General features: G+C 44.9%; 1 protein-coding gene across 2 annotated transcripts in view; it reads right to left on the bottom strand.

Moving 5' to 3' along the window:
* Window positions 1-24,574, bottom strand: part of SBF2 (SET binding factor 2) — a 571,734-nt gene that overhangs the window by 295,396 nt on the left and 251,764 nt on the right. For both annotated transcript variants that reach the window (XM_033928005.1, XM_033928006.1), the window contains exons 8-12: window positions 21,957-22,065; window positions 20,155-20,268; window positions 8,904-8,981; window positions 4,473-4,586; window positions 1,337-1,465 (exon numbers count right to left, since the gene is read on the bottom strand). In XM_033928005.1, the coding sequence (XP_033783896.1) occupies window positions 1,337-1,465; window positions 4,473-4,586; window positions 8,904-8,981; window positions 20,155-20,268; window positions 21,957-22,065 (544 nt within the window). The remainder of the gene's footprint in view (window positions 1-1,336; window positions 1,466-4,472; window positions 4,587-8,903; window positions 8,982-20,154; window positions 20,269-21,956; window positions 22,066-24,574) is intronic.

Below are 24,574 nucleotides of genomic sequence, written 5' to 3'. Positions count from 1 at the left end.
ATCCACAATGAATATGCATGAGAGAGATTTGCCTGCACTGCCTTCTTGGTATGCAAATCTCTCTCATGGATGTTCATTGTGGGTATCCAGAAAACCTGGCCTGCCAGTAGATCTTGAGGACCGGACTTGGCAGCCCTGGTCTAGGTGGTAAGGGCTCCCACGCTAACCATTTAGCATAGCTATGCCCACTCTCTGCCTCCCTAAATACCCCCCAGTAAATAAATGTTATTTCTTTTTTTAGCACATGAGTACCACATTCAGTTGCAAAAACACCATGGGATACCTGAGCACGCCCAATGGAGGTGCTTTTTTACACGTGGTAAGCACACATTAGTGTTTACCGGAATTTAGTAGAAAGTCCCCTTAATAAAGTAAAATATTAGGCCCCTTTTATCAAGCCGTATTAGGATTTTTATCACCGGCCATTGCAGTAAAAACTCCGATGCTCATAGAAATTCTATGAACTTCGGAGCTTTAACCGCAGCAGCTGGCGATTAAAAATCCTAATGCGGCTTGATAAAAGGGGGTCTTAATATCCTAATCTTGTAAAATATTTTAAGTAACTGCATCTAAACTAAACTAAACTAAGCCTTAGGTTTATATACCGCATCTTCTCCACTGAAGACACGGCATCTGCTTCATTTACATTTTTACAAACATCATTAGTCCAATAAAATTATTCCTAAGGTGATGAAAATTTAACATTTCAAAACATACATATGTCTACAGTTACAACCAATTGCTAAGGCCTCCAGCAAATTTATTTTTAATTTTTTAAAATTTAAAATACAGTAAAACCTTGGTTTGCTAGCATAATTTGTTCCTGAAGCATGCTTGTAATCTAAAGCACTCGTATATCAAAGTGAATTTCCCCATAGTAAACAACTGAAACTCAAGACGATTCGTTCCACAATCCAAAAACTTTAATACAAAATTCTATACACACTTGCATTACAGGACTTTGCTCGTTTAGCACAGTCACTACACTCTTGCAGTGTAAGAGAGAGAAGAACCATCGGCTCAGCTGTGATGATGTGACGCGTGTATACTGTACTCGAATTGCAAGACTTTGCTCGTTTAGAACAGTCATTAATTACACTCTTGCAGTGTCAGAGAGAGAAGAACCATTGGCTCAGTTGTGATGATGTGATGTGTGTATACTGTATGTGCTTGTATATCAAGTTAAAATTTAATAAAATGTTTTGCTTGTCTTGCAAAACACTTGCAAACCAAGTTACTTGCAATCCAAGGTTTTACTGTATTTGTAACCTGCCTAGCCATCTATATTGATCTTCTACATAATTTTATACAATAAGTCACAATTCATATGTGTTACCTCATCAAACAGATCAGAAGACCGGAAAGGGGGCCCTCGTTCTGACACAAAGCCAGCAAATGCCATTCCGTTTAGTATTTTAGTGAGGAAATCATTCTCATTCAAACCTCGCTGCCCCAGGAAGGCTGCCTGCAATGACACCAGAGGATAATGTTACTTCATAATCAATAAGGATTCTTTGCATGTTTTAAAACATTTTATTAGAATTCTCCTAAAATAATGTTGCAAACAAGCTTTCAAGACCAAAGTGAACCCTTCTGTAGACATGGAGAAAATTTGGATAAGCCTTATGTTTGTCCAACAAGGATCATAAGTGGGGATGGTACTATAGACCTCCCTTGAATACCTTCTATTTATTTTCAGTTTGTATCTTGCTTTATCTCCCGGCCCTCAGAGATGCAACCAAGAGTTCAATAAATGATCATGACCCTTGGCTTTATGCACCCAATCGTCACCGGGTCGCTACTAGTGTTAAACTAGCTGAGTCTTAAAAATTTTTTTTGAAAAGTTTACAATTTAAATTAAATGTAATAAATAGTCTTTAAATGGTATTTGAATCAATACTTAGCTTAACTGGGGTGGTAGTGGTTGACAAGGGATGAGTACGCCAACATGTTTCACCCTTGGAGGGGGTTTCCTCAGGGCTACAATCCCTAAATTGAACTGACTTCTCACGACGTGACCACTCGATATAAGTTCTTGAGAAGTCAGTTCAATTAAGGGATTGTAGCCCTGAGGAAACCCCCTCCAAGGGTGAAACATGTTGGCGTACTCATCCCTTGTCAACCACTACCACCCCAGTTAAGCTAAGTATTGATTCAAATACCATTTAAAGACTATTTATTACATTTAATTTAAGTTGTAAACTTTTCAAAAAATTTTTTCAAGACTCAACTAGTTTAACACTAGTATCGACCCGGTGAAGATTGGGTGCATAAAGCCAAGGGTCATGATCATTTATTGAATTCTTGGTTGCATCTCTGAGGGCCGTGAGATAAAGCAAGATACAAACTGAAAATAAATAGAAGGTATTCAAGGGAGGTCTATAGTACCACCCCCACTTATGGTTCATAATCCATCCTTCTATTATATATTAGTCAAGTCTACTAAATAATTCATTTGTCCAACAAGGATGCCACACCTCTGTAAGATCCACTTGGCTTCTGGAAACCTGAACTTTAGAATCCAAACACACACAACAGGGAAAGGAGATATTAAAAAGATCTAGATTAGCTTAAATGCACTTTCTTTTTATCACGTAGCAGGCAGTATACATTCCTGCTTTACGTCCAAGCTGTTTTCTCTATGACTAATTCAACTGTGTCTTTGTTGGAGAGTTTGTTACAATCCTCTGCCTCCTCAGGAACAATATACTGTAGTATTTATTTCATGGATGAGGTATGACACTAACATTTTTATTGCTTTAAAACTTTGCAATTTAAATCTTGCTGCAATTGGGGGGTAATAAAGTTGTGGCTTTACACCAGTACTTCAGAAATTTACAGAGGAAATAAAATAAAGTGTATATATGTATCAGGAGATGCAGATAAACAGAGCTATGATCTCACTCTTTAAATGTTGCTGCCTGCCAATCTACCTTAACTGAGGAAAAATACTGTACAGAACTGTGCTAATTAGTGCTTCTCTAGCCAGTCTTGGATTACTCCCTAGTTCAGTGGTATTGATTCTCTGTCCTTGAGGTCACTAACGGGTCAGGTTTTCTGGATATGCCTAGTGAATCTGCATGAGAAAGAAGTTGCACGCCTACTATCTTCAATGCAGTGTATCACAAACTGTGAGCCGCGGCACACCAATAATAATAATAATAATAATTTTATTCTTATATATACCACCATACCGAAAAAGTTGAGCTAATACATGGTGAGCTAAAACATGGGATATGATAAAATACAAATTAGAATAATGGACTTAAAAACAGATAAAGACAGAAAGCATTTACAATATAATGCAGAAAATGCATGGCAGGGAAAGAAGTAATACATAGAACAGATCAAATACATCAAGTTGAATATAAGGAACTTGATTGAAAAAATGAAGCAGAATGCATTAAGATATCAGCCTATCAAAGAGTTGAGTGTGCCTCCTGAGATTTCAGGTGTGCCGCGGTACACTGGGGAAGAGGAGAGATGCCGGCACCGGCTGACTGTCTACCGGACGTGCTTCTCGTGAAGAGAGGCATGTCCTGTAGGCAATCTCTTGCCGCCGGCACCTCTTCTCTCTGCCAGCCCTTCTCTCCAGCGCAGGTCCTTCTCTCGGCGCAAGGCCTGTTTGAAAGGCCTTTGCGCATGCACTGACAGCGGTATGCTGATGTCACGCATGCATGTAACGTCATCACGCTGACGCCAGTGCACTTCCGGGCTTGAAAAAGTTTGCGAGACACTGCTCCAATGCATTAAACCCTCTTCCATACGTATTTGGTATCCTGAAAACCTGACCCCTCGAGGCGTGGGAAGGAAAACCAGACTGATTATGTAGTACTTCAGGATCAGCTTGAGAAACACTCCGTTGAATTGAGCAGAATGTTTAATTATGAATATATGATACACACTGTTTAAATTGATGCCTTGGGTCATTCCATTTACAGTATATCAAGAAAATTCTGTTCTGCTCTTCTTACATACAGCAAAGAACATTATGAAACATGCTAGAAATCTGAAGGTTGTACATAACTAAGACTTTAGATTATTTTAATTTAGGACAATGTCTTGCAAACTTTTCAGCTGGTGGGCACATTGAACCCGGTGCCCTTGCCAGAAGGTACCTGGAAGTACGTGGATGTCGATGCAATGAGGTCACATGCATGCGAGACGTCATTATGTCAACGTCCATGCATGCATGGAGGCCCTCCAGTTGTGACCATGAAGCTGTCACTTTGGTGGGGGATCCTAGAGGAGGGGAGGAGAAATGCCGGGGAGGAGGAGAGTTGTCAGCACCGGCTGACTGCCCACAGGACGTGCCTCTTGCTGCGAGAGGTACGTCCTATAAGCAGTCAGCGCCTCTCCTCCTTGCCAGTGTCTCATCAGGGCACACCTTGAATCTGCTGCAGCACACAGTTTGCGATATACTGATTTAGGAGAAAAGATTAACAGAAGTTCCAACTGTAAATTGTTTTTACCTTATGAAAGTGTATGACTGGCTCTGCATGGATTCTGATAAGCTGAAGGCATGATCTATATCCCTGAAAAATCTGTGCAAATAATCGAAGGAAGACTGCTCGGACTTCTTTATCCTGCAGAAGTATTTGAAACACAAAAAGGCCTGCATTGATGAGAGACTCCTGGAAAAATTCCCGCTCTGTTCTCACAAAATATCCTTAGGCTTAACTTACAAATAAAAAAATAATGAATACTTGGACTATGAAATTACTGTTGTTGGTGTTAGGTGTCATCGACTCGTGTTCGAATCCTAATGACTCGATGAATTGCAGATCTAAAAAGAAATAGGTTTTGTACAAGGAAAACTTTATTTTGATCTTGGGTTTGTTAGTTTTGAGCAGACAGACTTTCATTTGTATACAGGGCCATCATCTATTTTGAGGAAAATTTTCAGATGCATTTTACCTGTGTAAAATGGCCAGTCTGAAAATTACCTTTTCTGCCCAACTAAAAGTACATGTGGGCTTCCATAGCAGACCTATGGGGCAAAGACCTAGACCAACTGCTTTCGCCCACTACATACGGGGAATTCAGGAAACGCCTAAAAACATACCTGTTCCAGAAATACCTAAACAATTGACCCCCCCTCTCCCTCCCCCCTCCCTATTCCACCTGAACTTACAGCACTCTTATAAATATAATCTGCTATCTTCATCTTATCGTAACTTTACGTTGCTATTTATCCCCAACATTACCTACTAAAATGTACATATTACATTTTCGCTCAGCAAATTGTATTTCTATACTATTGCCTCCTGAGGTCTCTGATCTCTGTATTTCCTCTGAATATCTACTTATTGTATTTCGCTGAATGTCCAGCACTCTTGATTGTAAACCGCCTAGAAGTCGCAAGATTGTGGCGGTATAGAAGAATAAAGTTATTATTATTATAGTGCTGAGCTGATGTTATTGGGGATGCACTAAGGTTGGGCGACGTGAGGTCAGGACCAGCATGCACCCCTTCAATTTTCAAATGTATGTGTGCTGTTGGCTCCTCATGATCAAAAAAACAAAACAGGGCTGGTGTTTGGGCGGTACAAGCAAGGCAATTGCCCTGATCTCCGTACCTGCTTAAAGCTGATGGAGATATTAGTCTGCTGGTGACACTTGGGGCCCTCCCCCAAGTTCAACACCAAACCTGTGCAAAAATAACAGGCACTTTTCTCTTTGAAAAATGGCAGCACTGTACATGAGTTAAGAGAACCTACATACTGTATATTACTACAATCAAATCAGGCTATATACAATTACCCCTTTTATTAGGATTTATTTACCACTCAAGGTGATATACAACAATATCAATCTGGACATAAGCAATAGACAATATCAACAGAAAAACAGTGCACTACAAAGTCACAAAATACATAATAAAACACCTTAATAGACAGCACTGTGTGTAAGTGAAAGTGGTGAATATAGACAGATAAGAACAACATGAATTAGATAATGAGCAAAGAGAATAACTTAAAAGATAATTGCATGTAGAGACAGAAAGGTGCATGCAAATGATCTCAGCTAAGGTACAATTGCTCCTTTTATACTCTCTCCTATCTGGTCCTTGGTTAGAGTTGTGAATCATGCTTCGGTAGCAGCCTGAAGATTTATGAATTTTAGCAGATCTCTTCCACAGCACTGCCAATATGTCAGCTTGCTCTAACTCGTTTTAAGATGGAGTGGAGGAAGCTCTGCTTTTGAGGCCTGTAAACATATCAGGTTTTCAGGATATTCTTAACAACATGCATGAGAGATGTACATGCAGACTGCATAAATGCAACTTTATCTCATGCATATTCAAAGTGGTATCTCAAAAAATTTTATTACGTTTGGATTCAAGGAGCAACCTGATGGTTAAAGCGGTGGGCTATGAAATAGGGAAGCCAGGGTTCAAATTTCACTGATGCTCCTTGTGATCTTGGTTAGTCCCTTAACTTTCTATTGCCTCAGGTACAAACAAATTCTATAAATTGTGATTACATAATAGAATAATAGCACTTATATGTATGATTGGCACCATTAATTGGCTTTATGTGCGAAAGCATTAGGTGCTAATCTGCAACATACATGCCAACATTGCTCAGCATAAATATGTGACACAGTGGATCACGAGCTGGTGTTTGGCTCCCTTTTTTCCTGGGGCTTTTTCTTCCATGTTGGAGCGACTTTTTGCTCTCAGTGGTGCCTTGGGGAAGTTTGCCAGTGGAGCTGATTGGTCAAATTTCTAGTTTTGTTCCTCTACTCCTTTTTTTTCATCCACAACACCTCAACCAGACATAGGAAAACTCACACCCCATTCTAATATCCCCAATTAAGGAGATTAAAATGGAAAAAACTATATGATGGCCTCCTAGCCACTCAAGCAGCCAAACTAGACAACCAAATCACCAATCTACTGACGGCATCCCCAGACTACAAAACATTTAGAAAAGAAATAAAGACCATACTCTTCAAAAAATCCCTGAAAAAGAAATAACGCTGCAAGTTTCAAATACTGCCACTCACTAAAGCCCCCTACCCAAAACAACTAGCCATACTCAATTCTTACTCTCTTTGAAAATGACTAGATATCTTTTTGGTAAGATCTTTTTGTAATACACCCTTGTTAATTCTTTTGTAATCCACCTTGAACCGCAAGGTAATGGCAGAATAGAAATCCCTAATGAGCTGTCTCTGGAATATGCTCATAAAGTATAAAATATGTTGCACACACTTTTGGACATCAATAAATGTCAACAGCCATTGGCTTGGCATAATTTTGGCACCCAACTTAAGGTGCACCAATACCAACTTACGCAAGTATTTCTATAATGGCATCAAAGTGCTAAGAAGCTATTATAGAATTGGTGCTAAGCACATGACATTGGGGCACCTAATCTTGGTGCTAATTTATAGAATTGCCATAAACAAACAATTTATTCATAAGCATTCAGCCGGGATTATTCAAGAATAGATTAGTTTATCATGGATGTACCATCAAACTCCCAAAGCAGCCCTGAGAGATAAAAGGAAGGAAGAGATACGTAGAACAAGACACATACTAGAGGAAGCAACTGTGCTTGGTGCCAAAAGGAAGTGAGGTGACTGGGGAAGACAATGTTCTGAAGTACAGTCTCTGCCTTCATTGTACACGAGAAGCTCAATATTGTGCAGAAAGAAACGCATAACCCAGTGCAACTCTGAACTAGAATACGCCTGGAATGCCAATAATAGCGGAACGACAAAGTGGTTTTGAATAAACTAGCAACCCGGATTATGAGATGGGGTTATTTAAAACAATAAAATCTTCAGCATGATGCTTCACAAGTGCAAAGGAAACCAACCACAAGCCAGGAATGCAGAAACAAAAGTATCAAGTGTAAGTCAGAGCTCAGAGGAAATTCTTCTGGCACCAACAAGCGGACCAGTGAGATCACAGCTGGAAGCTGTGCGTGTGTTCAGGTCACTTCTGGTTAGAGTGCTATAAAAAGGGTTTTACAGAAACAGGGAAGGTAAAGCAAAGGACAACCAGAATGATAAAGAGACTCAGAAATTTTGTGTGTTCAGAAATGATCTAGAGACTGAGACCGAATGAAAGAGATTAGGAAGGAGGTATGCACAGTTCTGCAAGGAGGACAGAGGCTACAGAACCATATCCAGCATAAGATGATAAATATGATAATAGAGACTTTACCTGAAATTTCTTATGAAATACAATTTATTTTATTTCAATTTTTTAGCATCATCATCATCTGAAGAAACATGTACTTCATGTTCCTACAATTTTTTTTTTTTTAAATCTTTATTGATTTTCAAACTTCGACAGTGCAATACAATTAATTGAACATAAAATACTGCATAAAACGCACTATTAACTACACAAGTAATACATAAAACAATCATTTTCTCCCATCCTTCTCCCAATTATGAATACAATAAGACATATGATGTGATTACAATATTATAATTAAGTAATTTAAATCCTCAAAATACATTTCCCTCCCCCCTTCCTTTAAATGTTACTACAATTTTAACACAGCCTATGGTGAACAATCAGTGACTGCTGCTGGAAAGAGCCTGTGATTATTCCATAGGACAATGATTAAAGGATTAAAAAAATTGAAAAAGCACAGTTGAGCAAAAACTAAACTTAACAGTGACTGAGTCTACCTATGGCTCCTGAGTGCTTTAAAAGACATTATGGCTGGCTTTTCTCAAGCTGCTCTAGAATGGTATATGCTCCAAAGCTTATATAATTCCTATGAGCGTTGGAGCACTTAACTCGCCGGCCTGCGCTAAAAACCTGTAGCACAGCTTGATAAAGAGGAAATATGCTAATTAGAAAAATAGGCAGCACAGGCTTCTCACTGTCTTCATATCATATTAAAAACAAACAAATATAAAGTTGAAAGTCTTACCAGTACTTTTGGGTGCGATAAGGCTGTGCGTGGAGGAGGAAAGGCATGGTCTGCTACTTCAAGATCAGGATGTAATATCTAGGAGAAGGTAGTTTCATAAATAAGGCTCCACTAACATCACTTCCTTTAGCAGTCCAGTGTCCATCAAGCAAAAAGCACAGTTACTTACCGTAACAGGTGTTATCCAGGGACAGCAGGCAGATATTCTTAACGTATGGGTGACGTCACCGACGGAGCCCCGGTACGGACCTTTTTAACTAGAAAGTTCTAGTTGGCCGCACCGCGCATGCGCGGGTGCCTTCCCGCCCGACGGAGGAGTGCGTGGTCTCCAGTTAAGATAAGCCAGCTAAGAAGCCAACCCGGGGAGGTGGGTGGGTCGTAAGAATATCTGCCTGCTGTCCCTGGATAACACCTGTTACGGTAAGTAACTGTGCTTTATCCCAGGACAAGCAGGCAGCATATTCTTAACGTATGGGTGACCTCCAAGCTAACAGAGAGGGAGGGGGGATGGTTGGCCATTAGGAAAATAAATTTTGTAACACAGATTGGCCGAAGTGTCCATCCCGTCTGGAGAAGGTATCCAGACAGTAGTGAGTAGTGAACGTGTGAACTGAAGACCAAGTGGCCGCCTTGCAGATTTCCTCAATAGGCGTGGAACGGAGGAAAGCCACAGAAGCAGCCATAGCTCTGACCCTGTGGGCCGTGACAGCTCCTTCCAGTGACAGGCCGGCCCGAGCATAACAGAACGCAATACAGGCAGCAAGCCAATTGGACAGCGTTCGTTTAGAGACAGGACGACCCAGACGGTTGGGATCGAAGGTCAGAAAAAGTTGAGGAGAGGATCGGTGAGCCCTGGTACGGTCAAGGTAGTATGCAAGGGCACGTTTACAATCCAGTGTGTGTAACGCCTGTTCTCCAGGATGAGAATGGGGTTTCGGGAAGAAGACAGGCAATACAATAGATTGGTTGAGGTGAAAAGCCGAAACCACCTTGGGAAGGAATTTAGGATGGGTACGCAGAACCACCTTGTCATGGTGAAAAACAGTGAACGGTGGATCGGCGACCAGTGCATGCAGCTCACTGACCCTCCTGGCAGAGGTGATGGCAATGAGGAAAAGCACCTTCCATGTGAGAAGTTTGAGCGAAGTAGTAGCAAGAGGCTCAAAAGGAGGTTTCATGAGGGCTGACAAAACCACATTTAGGTCCCAGACGACAGGAGGAGGCTGTAGAGGTGGTTTGATGTTGAAGAGGCCTCTCATGAAGCGGGAAACCAGAGGGTGAGCCGTGAGAGGTTTTCCGAGGATAGGCTCATGAAACGCAGTGATGGCACTGAGGTGGACTCTGATTGAGGTAGACTTGAGACCAGCATCGGACAGAGAGAGCAGATAGTCCAGAATGGTCTCTACCGCCAATGAGGTGGGATTGTGATGATGCAGGAGGCACCAAGAGGAAAACCGGGTCCACTTCTGATGGTAACATTGGAGCGTGGAGGGTTTCCTGGAGGCATCCAGAATGCGACGGACAGGCTGAGACAGGGTATCTGGAGAGGTCAGCCCGAGAGAAACCAAGCAGTCAGGTGGAGGGAAGACAGATTGGGGTGCAGTAGAGACTGATGCTGCTGTGTAAGCAGAGTAGGAAACACAGGAAGAGGAATGGGCTCCCTGGAGCTGAGCTGGAGCAGGAGGGAGAACCAGTGCTGTCGGGGCCACCGGGGGGCGATGAGAATCATGGTGGCCCTGTCCTTGCGGAGCTTGAACAAGGTCCGTGACATCAGAGGGAGTGGAGGAAAGGCATAGAGGAACCGATCCGTTCAGTCGAGTAGGAATGCATCTGGGGTCAGACGATGCGGAGAGAAGAGTCTGGAACAGAACTGGGGCAGCTGATGGTTGTGAGGAGCTGCAAATAGGTCCACTTGCGGGGTGCCCCAGCGAGCAAAGATGGAGTGGAGAGTAGGAGGGTCCAGGGTCCACTCGTGAGGTTGCAGGATGCGGCTGAGCTGGTCGGCCAGGGAGTTCTGTTCGCCCTGGATATAGACAGCCCTGAGGGACAGATTGTGGGCTATGGCCCAGGTCCAGATTCGGAGAGCCTCCTGACAAAGGGGACGAGATCCGGTGCCGCCTTGCTTGTTGATGTAGTACATGGCGACTTGGTTGTCCGTGCACAGGAGAAGAACCTGAGGGTAGAGGAGATGCTGGAAAGCCTTGAGAGCATAAAACATGGCTCTGAGCTCCAGGAAGTTGATGTGATGTTGACGCTCCTGAGGGGTCCAAAGTCCCTGGGTGCGGAGATCGCCCAAGTGGGCCCCCCATGCATAGGGGGAAGCATCCGTGGTTATGACCATGGAATGAGGAGGCGGATGGAAGAGAAGTCCCCTGGAGAGATTTGAGGAGTTCAACCACCATTGAAGAGATTGCTGAAGAGACGATGTCACAGAGATGGGATGAGAAAGAAGATTCGTGGTCTGTGACCATTGGTTGGCAAGGGTCCATTGAGGTATCCTGAGGTGGAGTCGTGCCAGAGGAGTCACATGGACTGTTGAGGCCATGTGGCCTAGAAGGATCATCATCTGGCGAGCAGGGATGGATGGATGAAGGAGCACCTGCCGGCAAAGGTGAAGTAGCGTCCGGTGCCGGTCGGCGGGAAGGAACGCCCTCATTTGATTGGTATCGAGAACTGCTCCGATGAACTGCAGGCGCTGCGTAGGAAGCAGATGTGACTTGGGATAATTGATCTCGAACCCCAAGAGATGGAGGAAAGAGATGGTTTGATGAGTGGCTTGCAGCACAAGCGGAGATGTAGGTGCTTTCACCAACCAATCGTCCAAGTATGGGAACACTTGTAGGTTGTGGGACCTGAGAAAAGCCGCTACCACAATCAGGCACTTGGTGAACACCCTGGGTGATGATGCGAGACCAAAGGGCAGCACCTTGTACTGATAGTGGTGATTTTGTATCTGGAATCGGAGGTAGCGACGCGAAGCCTGATGGATTGGGATGTGAGTGTAGGCCTCCTTGAGGTCCAGGGAACATAGCCAGTCGTGTTGAGCTAGAAGAGGATAAAGCGTGGCCAGGGAGAGCATTCTGAACTTTTCTTTGACCAAACACTTGTTGAGGTTCCTGAGGTCTAAGATGGGACGAAGATCTCCCGTTTTCTTGGGTACCAGGAAGTAGCGGGAGTAAAATCCCTGACCCCTTTGGTCTGGAGGAACTTCTTCGATGGCATTGAGGAGGAGGAGGGATTGGACCTCCCTGAGGAGGAGAGGAGTTTGGGAGGAGTGAGAAGCAGACTCTACGGGAGGATGATCTATGGGAAGAGTCTGGAACCTTAGTGAGTATCCGTGGCGGATGATGTTGAGAACCCACAGGTCTGATGTGATGGCCTCCCAGCGTTGGAGAAAGATGGTGAGGCGGCCTCCGATAGGTTGAGGAAGAGGCATCGAAGGGTGGAGACTGGCTATGCCCTGGAGAAAGGAGTCAAAAGGGCTGAGGAGGTTTAGTCTGAGGGAGAGGCTTGGTCGCCTGGTGAGACTGAGAGCGAGCCTGAGTGTGCTGTTGTTGGCGAGGACGGCGAGATTGCTGCTGAGGAGGATTCAGCGGGCTGGCAGAGAATCGACATTGATAAGAGGACTGAGGCCTGTATGGTCGTGCCGGTGGAGTTTTCTTTTTGGGTTTAATGAGGGTGTCCCATCTGGTCTCATGAGCCGAAAGTTTTTGTGTTGTGGTATCAAGAGACTCCCCAAAAAGTTCGTCACCAAGACAGGGCGCGTTGGCGAGACGGTCCTGGTGGTTTACATCAAGGTCAGACACCCTCAGCCAGGCTAGGCGTCGCATGGCCACAGCTAGTGCGGAGGCTCGTGAAGTAAGCTCGAAGGAGTCGTAAATCGAGCGCACCATAAACTTTCTGAGCTGAAGGAGGTTGGAAATCTGCTGTTGGAAGAGTGGGACCTTACGCTCAGGTATATATTTTTCTAGAGCAGAAAGTTGTTGGACCAGGTGTTTCATATAAAATGAAAAATGAAAGGTGTAATTGTTGGCTCTGTTAGCCAGCATGGCATTCTGGTACAGGCGCTTTCCAAATTTGTCCATTGTCTTTCCCTCTCTGCCAGGAGGGGTGGAGGCATAAACGCTGGAGCCTTGAGATTTTTTGAGAGTGGACTCTACAAGGAGGCTCTCATGGGGCAATTGGGGTTTGTCAAATCCCGGAATAGGGATGACCCGGTATAAGCTGTCCAGTTTTTTAGGGGCATCTGGAACAGTCAATGGAGTCTCCAAATTTTTATAAAATGTTTCCCGGAGGATATCATGTACAGGAAGTTTAAGAAACTCCTTGGGAGGTTGGTCGAAGTCCAAAGCTTCTAAAAAGGCCTGGGACTTCTTAGAGTCGGACTCAAGGGGGATGGAGAGAGCCGCTGACATCTCCCGAAGGAACTTCGTGAAGGAGGATTGCTCGGGCTTAGAAGTGGTTTCAGCCATGGAGGGTTCCTCATCTGTAGAAGAGGCATCCTCCTCGGTACCGAGTGGGGATTGTTCCCATAGGTCTGGGTCCCTGATAGCCGGTTCAGTATGGCGGGTTTTAGAAAGGGACTTGCCAGATCGCATGGATACGGTGCCGGGGGATGAAGACCGGCGTCGATCTCTGTCCCTGGAGGAATGGTGCCGATCCCGTCCCCGAGACGACCGGCGTCGATCTGGGGCCTGGGAAGGGTCCTCTGCCGAGCAAGTCTGAAGTGCAGGCTGAGCAGATAAGACCGGCATGGATGTGTTCAACGGTACCGAGGGGGTGGATACCGGTGGAGCGGTGCGAAGCTCGGGCTGGACCGGTACCGGAAGGAGCGGTGCCAGTAAGGTTGGAAGGAGCTGTTGGAGTTGCTTCTGTAGCTGCTCCTGAAGCTTGTCCTGGAGGATGGCCGAGATTCGGTCCTCCAATGGGGGCACCGGTACCGCTTTAGATTTCTTCGGTACCATAGGTGCTGCTCGACGCTCCGGCGATGAGGAGGCCGATGACGAGGCACTCACCGTGATCGGAGCGGAGCGTTTACGGGAGCGGCGGGACGTCGGAAGAACCGGGGTCACCGCTGTAGCTGGAGGTCGCTCAAGGGAAGTGGAAGGCTTCTTAGCCGGCTTACCTGGCGCTATCGACCCCGAAGGAGGATCAGGCGGTGTCGATGTGGTCGGTGCCGATTTAGGCGGTGCCGTCGACGTCGGGGCTTGATCCATGGTAGAACCGGTACCGAAAAGAATATTTTGCTGTATTTGCCGGTTCTTAAGAGTGCGTTTCTTGAGAGTAGCACAGCGGGTGCAGGTGTCAGCCCGATGCTCTGGACCCAAACACTGAAGGCACCAGTTGTGTGGGTCAGTTAAAGAGATCGGGCGTGCACACCGCTGGCACTTCTTGAAGCCCGGTTGAGGGGGCATGAAGGGAAACACGGCCTCCGCGAAATCAAACCCGGAGGCTTGGATGATTACAACAGGCCCCGCCGGGGCCGGCTGCAAAAATAAGGAAAAAGACACGAAAATAATTTTTTTTTTTTTTTTTTTTTTAGAAGAATGAAGTCGAAAGACAAAAATAGAAACAAAATTGGATCAAAAATCGCGAGCGGGAAGGCAAATTGAGAGTTTTCAACGGCCGTTGAAAAGCACATGCGTCTTCTTCGCTCCGCGGAAACGAAGAAACTGGAGACCACGCACTCCTCCGTCGGGCGGGAAGGCACCCGCGCATGCGCGGTGCGGCCAACTAGAACTTTCTAGTTAAAAAGGTCCGTACCGGGGCTCCGTCGGTGACGTCACCCATACGTTAAGAATATGCTGCCTGCTTGTCCTGGGATAACAGTACAACTACCCACTGGTAGGAAGTAATTTCGTACAAGATTTAATTTATTGATTCCATTTTCTATCCCGTTCTCCCAAGGGAGCTCAGAACGGTTTACAGGAATTTATTCAGGTACTCAAGCATTTTTCCCTGTCTGTCCTGGTAGGTTCACAATCTATCTAATGTACCTGGGACAATGGGGGGATTAAAGTGACTTGCCCGCAGTCCCAAGGAGCAGCGTGGGTTTGAACCAACAACCTCAGGGTGCTAAGGCTGTAGCTTTAACCACTGCGCCACACTCTCCCCCTTTATGTACATAATAGGATTTTTATGGAGTTATCCCATAAGATTGTATAGATTTCATAACAGTAGCCTATCTTAGCAGGCAGTGTCTATATGAAACGCTCTTCCACTTTCTCTAAGACAAGAATCTAACTTTTCTGTGTTTCAGAAATTGTTAAAGACTTTCTTATTTAGGAAATCTGTGTTGTGAGTAATCTAGACATAGATTTTATGGAATTCCTGAAGATTAATCAGCTATCTGTTCTCGTCAGCCGCTTTGAACTCATAACCCAAATCCATAACCCTACATTTTTTTAGTATTAAATATTAGCTGCCAAATTCCTGACCATTCTTCAAGCTTTATTGGGTCCTTCCTTACGTTATCAACAACTCAATCGTCGAGTTTTGTTCCATAAGATCATCCATATGTGAAGTCATATTACTGAGAATCTTGTAAGACATGTCAACCCATTATTCAGTAAAATGGGTTTATAAACGTTTTTTAATGTAATATAATGACAAGAAGGCATGCACTTCGACTCAACCCACATGTATGCATGATTTACACAAACACTTTATAACACTTTATAAAATTATGTAATTGACACAAATATTCATTGCTTCAATCTCTGATGGTATAGCCCTAGTCTTTATAAAGACACAGACATATATATGTCTTTATAAACTAGGCACCTACTAGCAGGGCTGTGGAGTCAAAGTCGTGGAGTCGGAAGCAATTTTTGGGTTACTGGAGTCAGAGTTGGTGAAAATGTGCCGACTCAAACTCTGACTCCTAATGACAGTTAAATTGTATGTCATGCAAATATTATAATATTTAAATTTCTTATTTCACAGAAAATAATTTGATTAAAACACATTTTTTTCAGGATATGTTTTACTTTTAGAATAAATTTTGATATAAAGTTCTTTGATTACAAAATGTAATATATTTTATGATATTTATATTAGTGAAATTGGCACCTAGCGAATGACACAGGGACAAAGTTTGTCCCAATCCACGCAAACTCTGTCCCTGTCCCGCCCCTGCAAACTCTGTCTGATCCCATCCGCACACGCCTTGAATAGTTAAGATTTTATACTGAAATAATTTTAGTAAAGTACAAAAAGAAACTATTCTGTACAACTGTCAATGTATAAATCACAAATACAGAACAAGGATCAACAAAACCCATGTCTTCCCTCTCTTCCTCCTCACAAATTGCACGGGGACAGAAATCAAACCCATCCCTGCCCATTCCCACTTGGAATCTAATCTGTCTGCATTCATCCCCACAAATCTCTTCCGTCCCCCACCTGTCCCCATAAACTTCAGAAGTAGTTATTTTATTTAATTATGCTACCAAAGGAAAGGTTGTGGTAGATACCCATTTGCAAATAAGCAAAGACACTTTATTACTTTGGAAATATTAATTGGGAAGAATACATACCGTATTTTCACGCAAATAACACGCACCCGTATAAAACGCGCACACGTGTATAGCGCGCAGAAATCACGATGATAAGCACAAAAACTTTGGTATAACGCGCTCACGATTATACCGCGCATGCTGCCCGACTCTCCGTTCACCCCCCTGACTTCCGTGCACTGCCCCGCCTCTCCGTGCGCTGTCCCGACTCTCCGTTCACCCCCCCCTGACTTCCGTGCACTGCCCCGACTTTCCGTGCGCTGTCCCGACTCTCCGTTCACCCCCCCCTGACTTCCGTGCACTGCCCTGAATTTCCGTGCGCTGTCCCGACTCTCCGTTCACCCCCCCTGACTTCCGTGCACTGCCCCGCCTCTCCGTGCGCTGTCCCGACTCTCCGTTCACCCCCCCCTGACTTCCGTGCACTGTCCCCCCTTGAAGGTCTGTCCCCATCCTGAAAGCCTGATGCCCCCCCCCGACGTCCGATACATCCCTCCCCCCGAAGGACCGCCGACTCCCCAACAATATCGGGCCAGGAGGGAGCCCAAATCCTCCTGGCCACGGCGACCCCCTAACCCCACCCCGCACTACATTACGGGCAGGAGGGATCCCAGGCCCTCCTGCCCTCGACGCAAACCCCCCTCCCCCCAACGACCGCCCCCCCCCGAGAACCTCCGACCGCCCCCCAGCCGACCCGCGACCCCCCCTGGCGACCCCCACGACCCCCCCACCCCCCTGCCCCGTACCTTTGGTAGTTGGGCCAGAAGGGAGCCCAAACCCTCCTGGCCACGGCGACCCCCTAACCCCACCCCGCACTACATTACGGGCAGGAGGGATCCCAGGCCCTCCTGCCCTCGACGCAAACCCCCCTCCCCCCCAACGACCGCCCCCCCCAAGAACCTCCGACCGCTCCCCCAGCCGACCCGCGACCCCCCTGGCGACCCCCACGACCCCCCCACCCCCCTTCCCCGTACCTTTGGTAGTTGGCCGGACAGACGGGAGCCAAACCCGCCTGTCCGGCAGGCAGCCAACGAAGGAATGAGGCCGGATTGGCCCATCCGTCCTAAAGCTCCGCCTACTGGTGGGGCCTAAGGCGCGTGGGCCAATCAGAATAGGCCCTGGAGCCTTAGGTCCCACCTGGGGGCGCGGCCTGAGGCACATGGTCGGGTTGGGCCCATGTGCCTCAGGCCGCGCCCCCAGGTGGGACCTAAGGCTCCAGGGCCTATTCTGATTGGCCCACGCGCCTTAGGCCCCACCAGTAGGCGGAGCTTTAGGACGGATGGGCCAATCCGGCCTCATTCCTTCGTTGGCTGCCTGCCGGACAGGCGGGTTTGGCTCCCGTCTGTCCGGCCAACTTCCAAAGGTACGGGGAAGGGGGGTCGGGGGGTCGTGGGGGTCGGCCAGGGGGGTCGCGGGTCGGCGGGGGGGGCGGTCGGAGGGTCTTGGGGGGGGGGACGGTCGTTGGGGGGGAGGGGGGTTTGCGTCGAGGGCAGGAGGGCCTGGGATCCCTCCTGCCCGTAATGTAGTGCGGGGTGGGGTTAGGGGGTCGCCGTGGCCAGGAGGGTTTGGGCTCCCTTCTGGCCCGATATTGTCGGGAAGTCGGCGGTCCTTCGGGGTGGGGGTGCGAGTGGTCCTGCCGGGGGGGGGGATGTATCGGACGTCGGGGAGTCGGCCGGGCAAGAGGGCTTGGGCTCCCTCTTGCTCCGATCGTGGATGCGGGTGCGGGTGGGAGCGCGTGCGAGTGGTCGTTCGGGGTGGGGGTGCGAGTGGTCCTGCTGGGGGGGTGAATCGGGCGTCGGGCGGGGTGGGAACTATGTTTGAAAACTTTCGTATACCGCGCTCACGCATATAACGCGCGAGGGGTATGCGCGGTAGGTAAAAACGCGTATAACGCGCGCGTTATATGCGTGAAAATACGGTACTTTGTAAATGGGTTCCTTTAACACAATACAAAGACATCTGCTATATACATTTCCCCAAACTAAAATATTACCACCAACATACACCCAAAACGTATGGCTTATTAGGTAAGATCTAAACCATTGTAATACTACACTTCCCAGTCCTAATCTTTCCAGCTTCCACATCAGATCTAGGTCCACAGAATCAAATGCACCGGATACATCAAAATAAATCCAACTAAAGGTCTCACAATGGTCCATACCCTCCTGCAAAACATCCACTACAGGTATTAACAGGAGTGCCACACTATGCGCCTTTCTGAAACCAAACTGATAAGGATTTAAACAACCCACCTTGTCAATAAAGTTAACCAACTGATCTAGGACCATTTTCTCTATCACTTTTCCTGAAAAAGGAACAACTGAAATAGGGCAAAAATTAGCCATTTGCTTCAAATCGGCACCTTTCTTCTTCAAAACTGGTAGATTGCTTACATCCATCAGGCTAAAAACCCTCCTGAAATGAAGTATTTATCAACGTTGTTAAAAAAAGGGACAACTTTCCCTGCTAATTGTTAAATAATTTCTGTGGAACATCCATTAACGTAGAAACAGAGAAAAATGAAGGCCAAATAAAAACCATATGGCCTATCCATCCTATCTATGCCATCTCCCTTTTGCTCCCTTAGATATCCTATGTATTTGTCCCAAGTTTTCTTGGATTCCAACACTATTTTCATCTTCACCACCTCCACCATAATAATAATAACAATTTATATACCGCAAAACCGTGAAGTTCTATGCGGTTTACACAATTAAAAAAATACATTTGAAATACAATAAAAGCAGAAGGAAATTAAAAAGTAAGAACCAATGGCTAAAACCCCTAAAATCCGATAATTACATAATATAAAATTTTTATAAATTAACTAGCTAAGTACTTCAGAAATAAATGTGTTTTTAGATGTTTTCTAAATTGCCCATAAATTTCAGTAAAAACGAACAATTGATCTAGATCTTTGCCCCATGCTGCTGCTTGATATGAAAGAAGATGCTGATGACATTTAACAGGCAGAAAAGCAAAAATCAAGAAGCTATTCCACAAATTCACCACCCTTTCTGTGAAGAAATATTCCCTCCGGTTACTTCTGAATCTATCCCCTTTTACCTTCATCCTATGCCCCCTTCATTCTAAAGTTGCCTTTCAACTGAAAGAGACTCATCTCTCGTGCAATTATGCCACATATCTCTATCATATATCCCCTCTCCCGCCTTTCTTCCAAAGTATAAATATTGAGATCTTTAAGTCTGTTCCCATACGCTTTATGATGAAGACCACTGACCATTTTAGTAGTTGCCTTCTGGACCAACTCCATCCTGTTTATATCTTTTTGAAGGAGCAGTTTGGGGTTTTTTCAGGGGCATCATTGCCTCCTTTTTCCTACTGGCCATGCATCTCTCTATGCACCTAAGTATCCTTCTATCTTTTGCCATCACCTTTTCTGCCTGTTTAGCCATCTTAAGATCCAAGTCTCACTCCTCTTTCATGTACAAAAGTTCTTCAGCTCCTACACTGTACTATTTCTTTCTGGTTTTGCAGCCCAAATCCATAACCCTACATTTTTTTAGTATTAAATATTAGCTGCCAAATTCCTGACCATTCTTCAAGCTTTATTGGGTCCTTCCTTACGTTATCAACAACTCAATCGTCGAGTTTTGTTCCATAAGATCATCCATATGTGAAGTCATATTACTGAGAATCTTGTAAGACATGTCAACCCATTATTCAGTAAAATTTTTAGACAATGGTATCTAAAATATAAAATCATTACTTACCAGTGAAAGAGCAGTTTGTGTCTGGTGAAGCAGTGGTTCTGGGAGATTTGAGAGATGAATACATTCAGGGATTTTAATGGTGCCTCCATCCAGATCTGCTATGATCACATCTAGCTGTAAAAGAAAGAAAACGTTGAATTATACATAGTTGTTAACCCCTAATACTGTGGTATTCACTCCCAGCATAAGGCTGTTGGCTCTCCATACCACACCTATCCATCCACTCACTCATAATCAAATAGCCAACCCAGTGCAGTACTCAAATAGCCTCACCCAAAGACTCAGGCATTTAAGATACACAACCCCAATCACTCATTCAAACATACACGACCTCCACACATATTTAATTTAATTCTTTAATTTAATTTAATTCTTATATACCGCTAATAACCATGAGGTTTCTAAGCAGTTTACAAAAATGATGCATTAAATATACAATAAATAAAAACTAAATAAATAAGATAGGTACTTGGAAATTCCCTAAATGTCCCAAAGGCATATTCACACATAAAGACATTTCCCACTAACTCACTCATTCATACACACTGCCCACGTACTCATCCACTCAAATGCACCCCACCTACTTACAATTAAATAAGAACATAAGAACATAAGCAGTGCCTCTGCCGGGTCAGACCAGAGGTCCATCCCGCCCAGCAGTCCGCCCCCGCGGCGGCCCAACAGGTCATGACCTGCCTTAATCACCAGAAGGGGCCCCCTTGCCCCCTAGGTTTCTCATCGAAGTCCTATCTTCCCATCAATGTCCTAACCCTCCGGCCTTGCACCTGCACGACCTGGTGAGCTGTCTATACTTATGCAACACCCCAGCACCTCCCTCAGTACCCCATGATCCCCTTTTCCCTCAGGAATCTGTCCAATCCCTGTTTGAATCCCTGTACTGTACTCTGCCGGATCACTTCCTCCGGGAGCGCATTCCATTTGTCCACGACCCTTTGGGTGAAGAAAAACTTCCTTGCATTTGATTTGAACCTATCTCCCTTCAGTTTCTCTGAGTGCCCCCTCGTACCTGTCGTCCCTTTTAGTCTGAAGAACCTGTCCCTGTCCACCCTCTCTATGCCCCTAAGTATTTTGAAGGTCTCTATCATATCCCCCCTGAGCCTCCTCTTTTCCAGAGAGAAGAGCCCCAGTTTATCCAGCCTCTCAGCATATGGGCAGTTTTCCAGCCCTCTTACCAGTTTCGTTGCCCTCCTTTGGACTCTCTCAAGAACTGCCATGTCCTTCTTAAGGTGCGGCGACCAATATTGAACGCAGTATTCCAGATGTGGGCGCACCATCGCTCGATACAGCGGCATGATGACTTCCCGCATCCTGGTTGATATGCCCCTCTTGATGATGCCCAGCATCCTGTTGGCTTTCTTCGAGGCTGCTGCACACTGTGCAGATGGTTTCATGGATGGATCCACTAGCACACCCAAGTCTCTCTCAAGTCCGGTGTCTTCCAGCAATCTCCCCCCCATTTTATACTCGAACAACGGGTTCTTTTTCCCTATGTGCATGACCTTGCATTTATCTACGTTAAAGCGCATTTGCCATTTGTTTGCCCAGTCCTCCAGCTTATCGAGGTCCCTTTGCAGTTCCTCACACTCCTCCCTACACTCACTTGCAGACCCAGATCCCCCCACCCTACAGCCTCCCCATAGATACTCTCTTCCCTAACGCCTCTCCTAGTCAACTGATCCCACTATAAAAGCAGCCCATTTTACTCTGTCATTTTTGGCAAGATGTTGCCCTAGTTTCTACACACTTTCAGTTCCTGACCACTTTTCACAAGACGTTCTTACCAGCTCATGAATCTCGGTGCAAAAGACGGAATGAACACCAATGATAAAGGGAGTCGGTGAGCTCAGAACTTCAAGCAGTTGTGCAGGCAGAATTGGAATGTATGGATAACTAGGTACAAAATTTAAAAAAGAAACTAAATAAATGGCTCTGCATAATATTTTCATAAATAGTTGTTCTTAGCTTATTTTAGAAAAACTGTTCCATTCAGGCATTCTAATAAGATTAATACTAAGGACTCCTTTTACAAAGCTGCGCTAGCAGTTTAATCGCTAGCCGGAAATCTACCGCCTGCTCAAAAGGAGGAGGTAGCGGCTAGCGCGTGCGGCAAGTTGGCGTGCACTATTCCGCGCGTTAAAAGCCCTAGCGCGGCTTTGTAAAAGGAGCCCTAAATTTTAAAAAGTAGGAGATAAGTCTGGTGGTCTTAATTTTGCCTTTGGTAGATGCTGTTTAAAGTGGGGAAGAAATCAACACAAAGTCCAGCCTCTAGAAAGCAAATGGGTGCAATCTCAATTTCAATGCATAAACTTCTACGCTTTAAACAAGTGCAGAACATTTTAGAATTACATAAAATCTCACATTTTATTGAAAATAACAGCTCAAATTAACATTTGCACTCATTTAAATATTTAACCAGGATCTATTCTGCATCAATGTTCATGGTTTCTAATTTTGTTACAATTTGTAACTGGTTTCTAATTTCCTAATGATTAGGGTGCCGAATGGCTTTAGGGGAAAAAAAAAAAAAAGACATGATCACAGTGAACCTTCTCTAAAAACATGTTTAGTGTAACAAAAATCAGATGTCTTCCTACTCTCCCGATACTTCTTGTATTATAATAATAATAATAACTTTATTTTTGTATACCACCATACCCCGAAGAGTTCTAGGCAGTTCATATTGGTTAGGCAGAGATTACAAGTGATTACATATCAAATTGATCATAGAGTTGCAAACAACATGGAGATAGTAGTTACAAGTGGTTACATATCAAATTGATCGTTGAGTTGCGAATAGCAAGGAGAGAAGAAGGGGGGAGGGAGGGAGACAGGGGAGGGGAGTAGGTCAGAGGGGGGGGGAGGAGGAGGATAGAAAAGGGGATTAAGGGTCTTGGTCTCGAAATAGGTGAGTTTTGAGTAGTTTTCTAAAGTTGAGGTAGTTGTGCTTCTTTCAACACCTAAATTCTGCTGTAACAGATCCTTTGTTGGCTACCGGCCCAATGCGGTACATCAGGACTAGAGAAAACCAAAAATACTCTGTGGAGTGAGGATGTTCCCAAATGGACTTTATTTGAAAGTATCAAAGTTCCAAAGGTACACTAAAATCATCCACTTAAAATAATTCCATCCACATAAAAGTAAATCATCCACATAAGAGCCTTAAAGGACCTAGTCCGCTAGGGATACAAGACCCAACATGGCCCTTTCTATTGCAAATGCAAGCAGTCTCTCACTTTCGGTTCACCACACAATTGTTTCCCACGTATTCACCTTTATAGGACCCCCAGGGACCCCTGAAGAAGACTTTTTGTCGAAACGCGGACCGTGTTGGGTCCTGTATCCCTAACGGACTAGGTCCTTTAAGGCTCTTATGTGGATGATTTACTTTTATGTGGATGGAATTATTTTATGTGGATGATTTTAGTGTACCTTTGGAACTTTGATACTTTCAAATAAAGTCCATTTAGGAACATTGTCACTCCACAGAGTTTTTTTTTGTTTTCTCTGGATTTTCTTCTTTGTGGATATTTTGGGGTCAATTCCTTTTGTTTTGTACATCAGGACTAGGACATTTTGAAAGTACACACAGGATTAGATGCACTGCTGTACACACTCAGAGAAAAACTCAACTTAAAATGTGCCAAGCTTCTTGGTATTTACATTGTGCATACTGTCAATGTGTATAAGTATATTATGTTTATCGTAAAATAGAGGGGGGGGAGGTGTCGTGGTCAGCAATCGGTGGTAATATCTGGCAAAGAAAGAGGCTGCACTGCGCAGGGGGAGGGAGGGAAGAAAGACAAGCAGGCAGGAAGGCAAAAGGGTGGCGTGTGATTATTAATTGTGATTAAATTTTTAAATCACCAATTAATAGCAATTAATGTGCAGCCCTATTAATAACCCTAATACTCAAAAATGATGAGACAGCGAAATAGTATTTTGTCCAAAATAGATTATTCACTCAAATTTTCTTCTTCAAAATAATTGATCTTTAGTCCTCTTCAAACCACTCATGTTGAACATTCAAAATCAACTGGAGAAGAGTGTGGCACGGTGGTTGAAGCTACAGCCTCAGCACCCTGGGGTTGTGGGTTCAAACCCCGCGCTGCTCCTTGTGACCCTGGGCAAGTCACTCAATCCTCCATAGCCCCAGGTACGTTAGATAGATTGTGAGCCCGCCGGGACAGATAGGGAAAATGCTTGAGTACCTGATTGTAAAAACCACTTAGATAACCTTGATAGGCGGTATATAAAATCCTAATAAACTTAAACTGAAGACATACACTCTGCATTTGAGATTATAATTAAACATAACCAGAGGATGAGGAAACCTCAAGTGCTCGCAGCAGTTTGACTTTTAGAACTAGTCTAAATCGTAACTGCCGAATGTGGGCCATCA

Source organism: Geotrypetes seraphini, chromosome 19 (assembly GCF_902459505.1).
Source record: "Geotrypetes seraphini chromosome 19, aGeoSer1.1, whole genome shotgun sequence".
In the NCBI taxonomy this organism is placed as follows: domain Eukaryota; kingdom Metazoa; phylum Chordata; class Amphibia; order Gymnophiona; family Dermophiidae; genus Geotrypetes; species Geotrypetes seraphini.
Note: the sequence above shows the minus strand (reverse complement) of the source record. Positions and strands in the feature narration are given on the sequence as shown.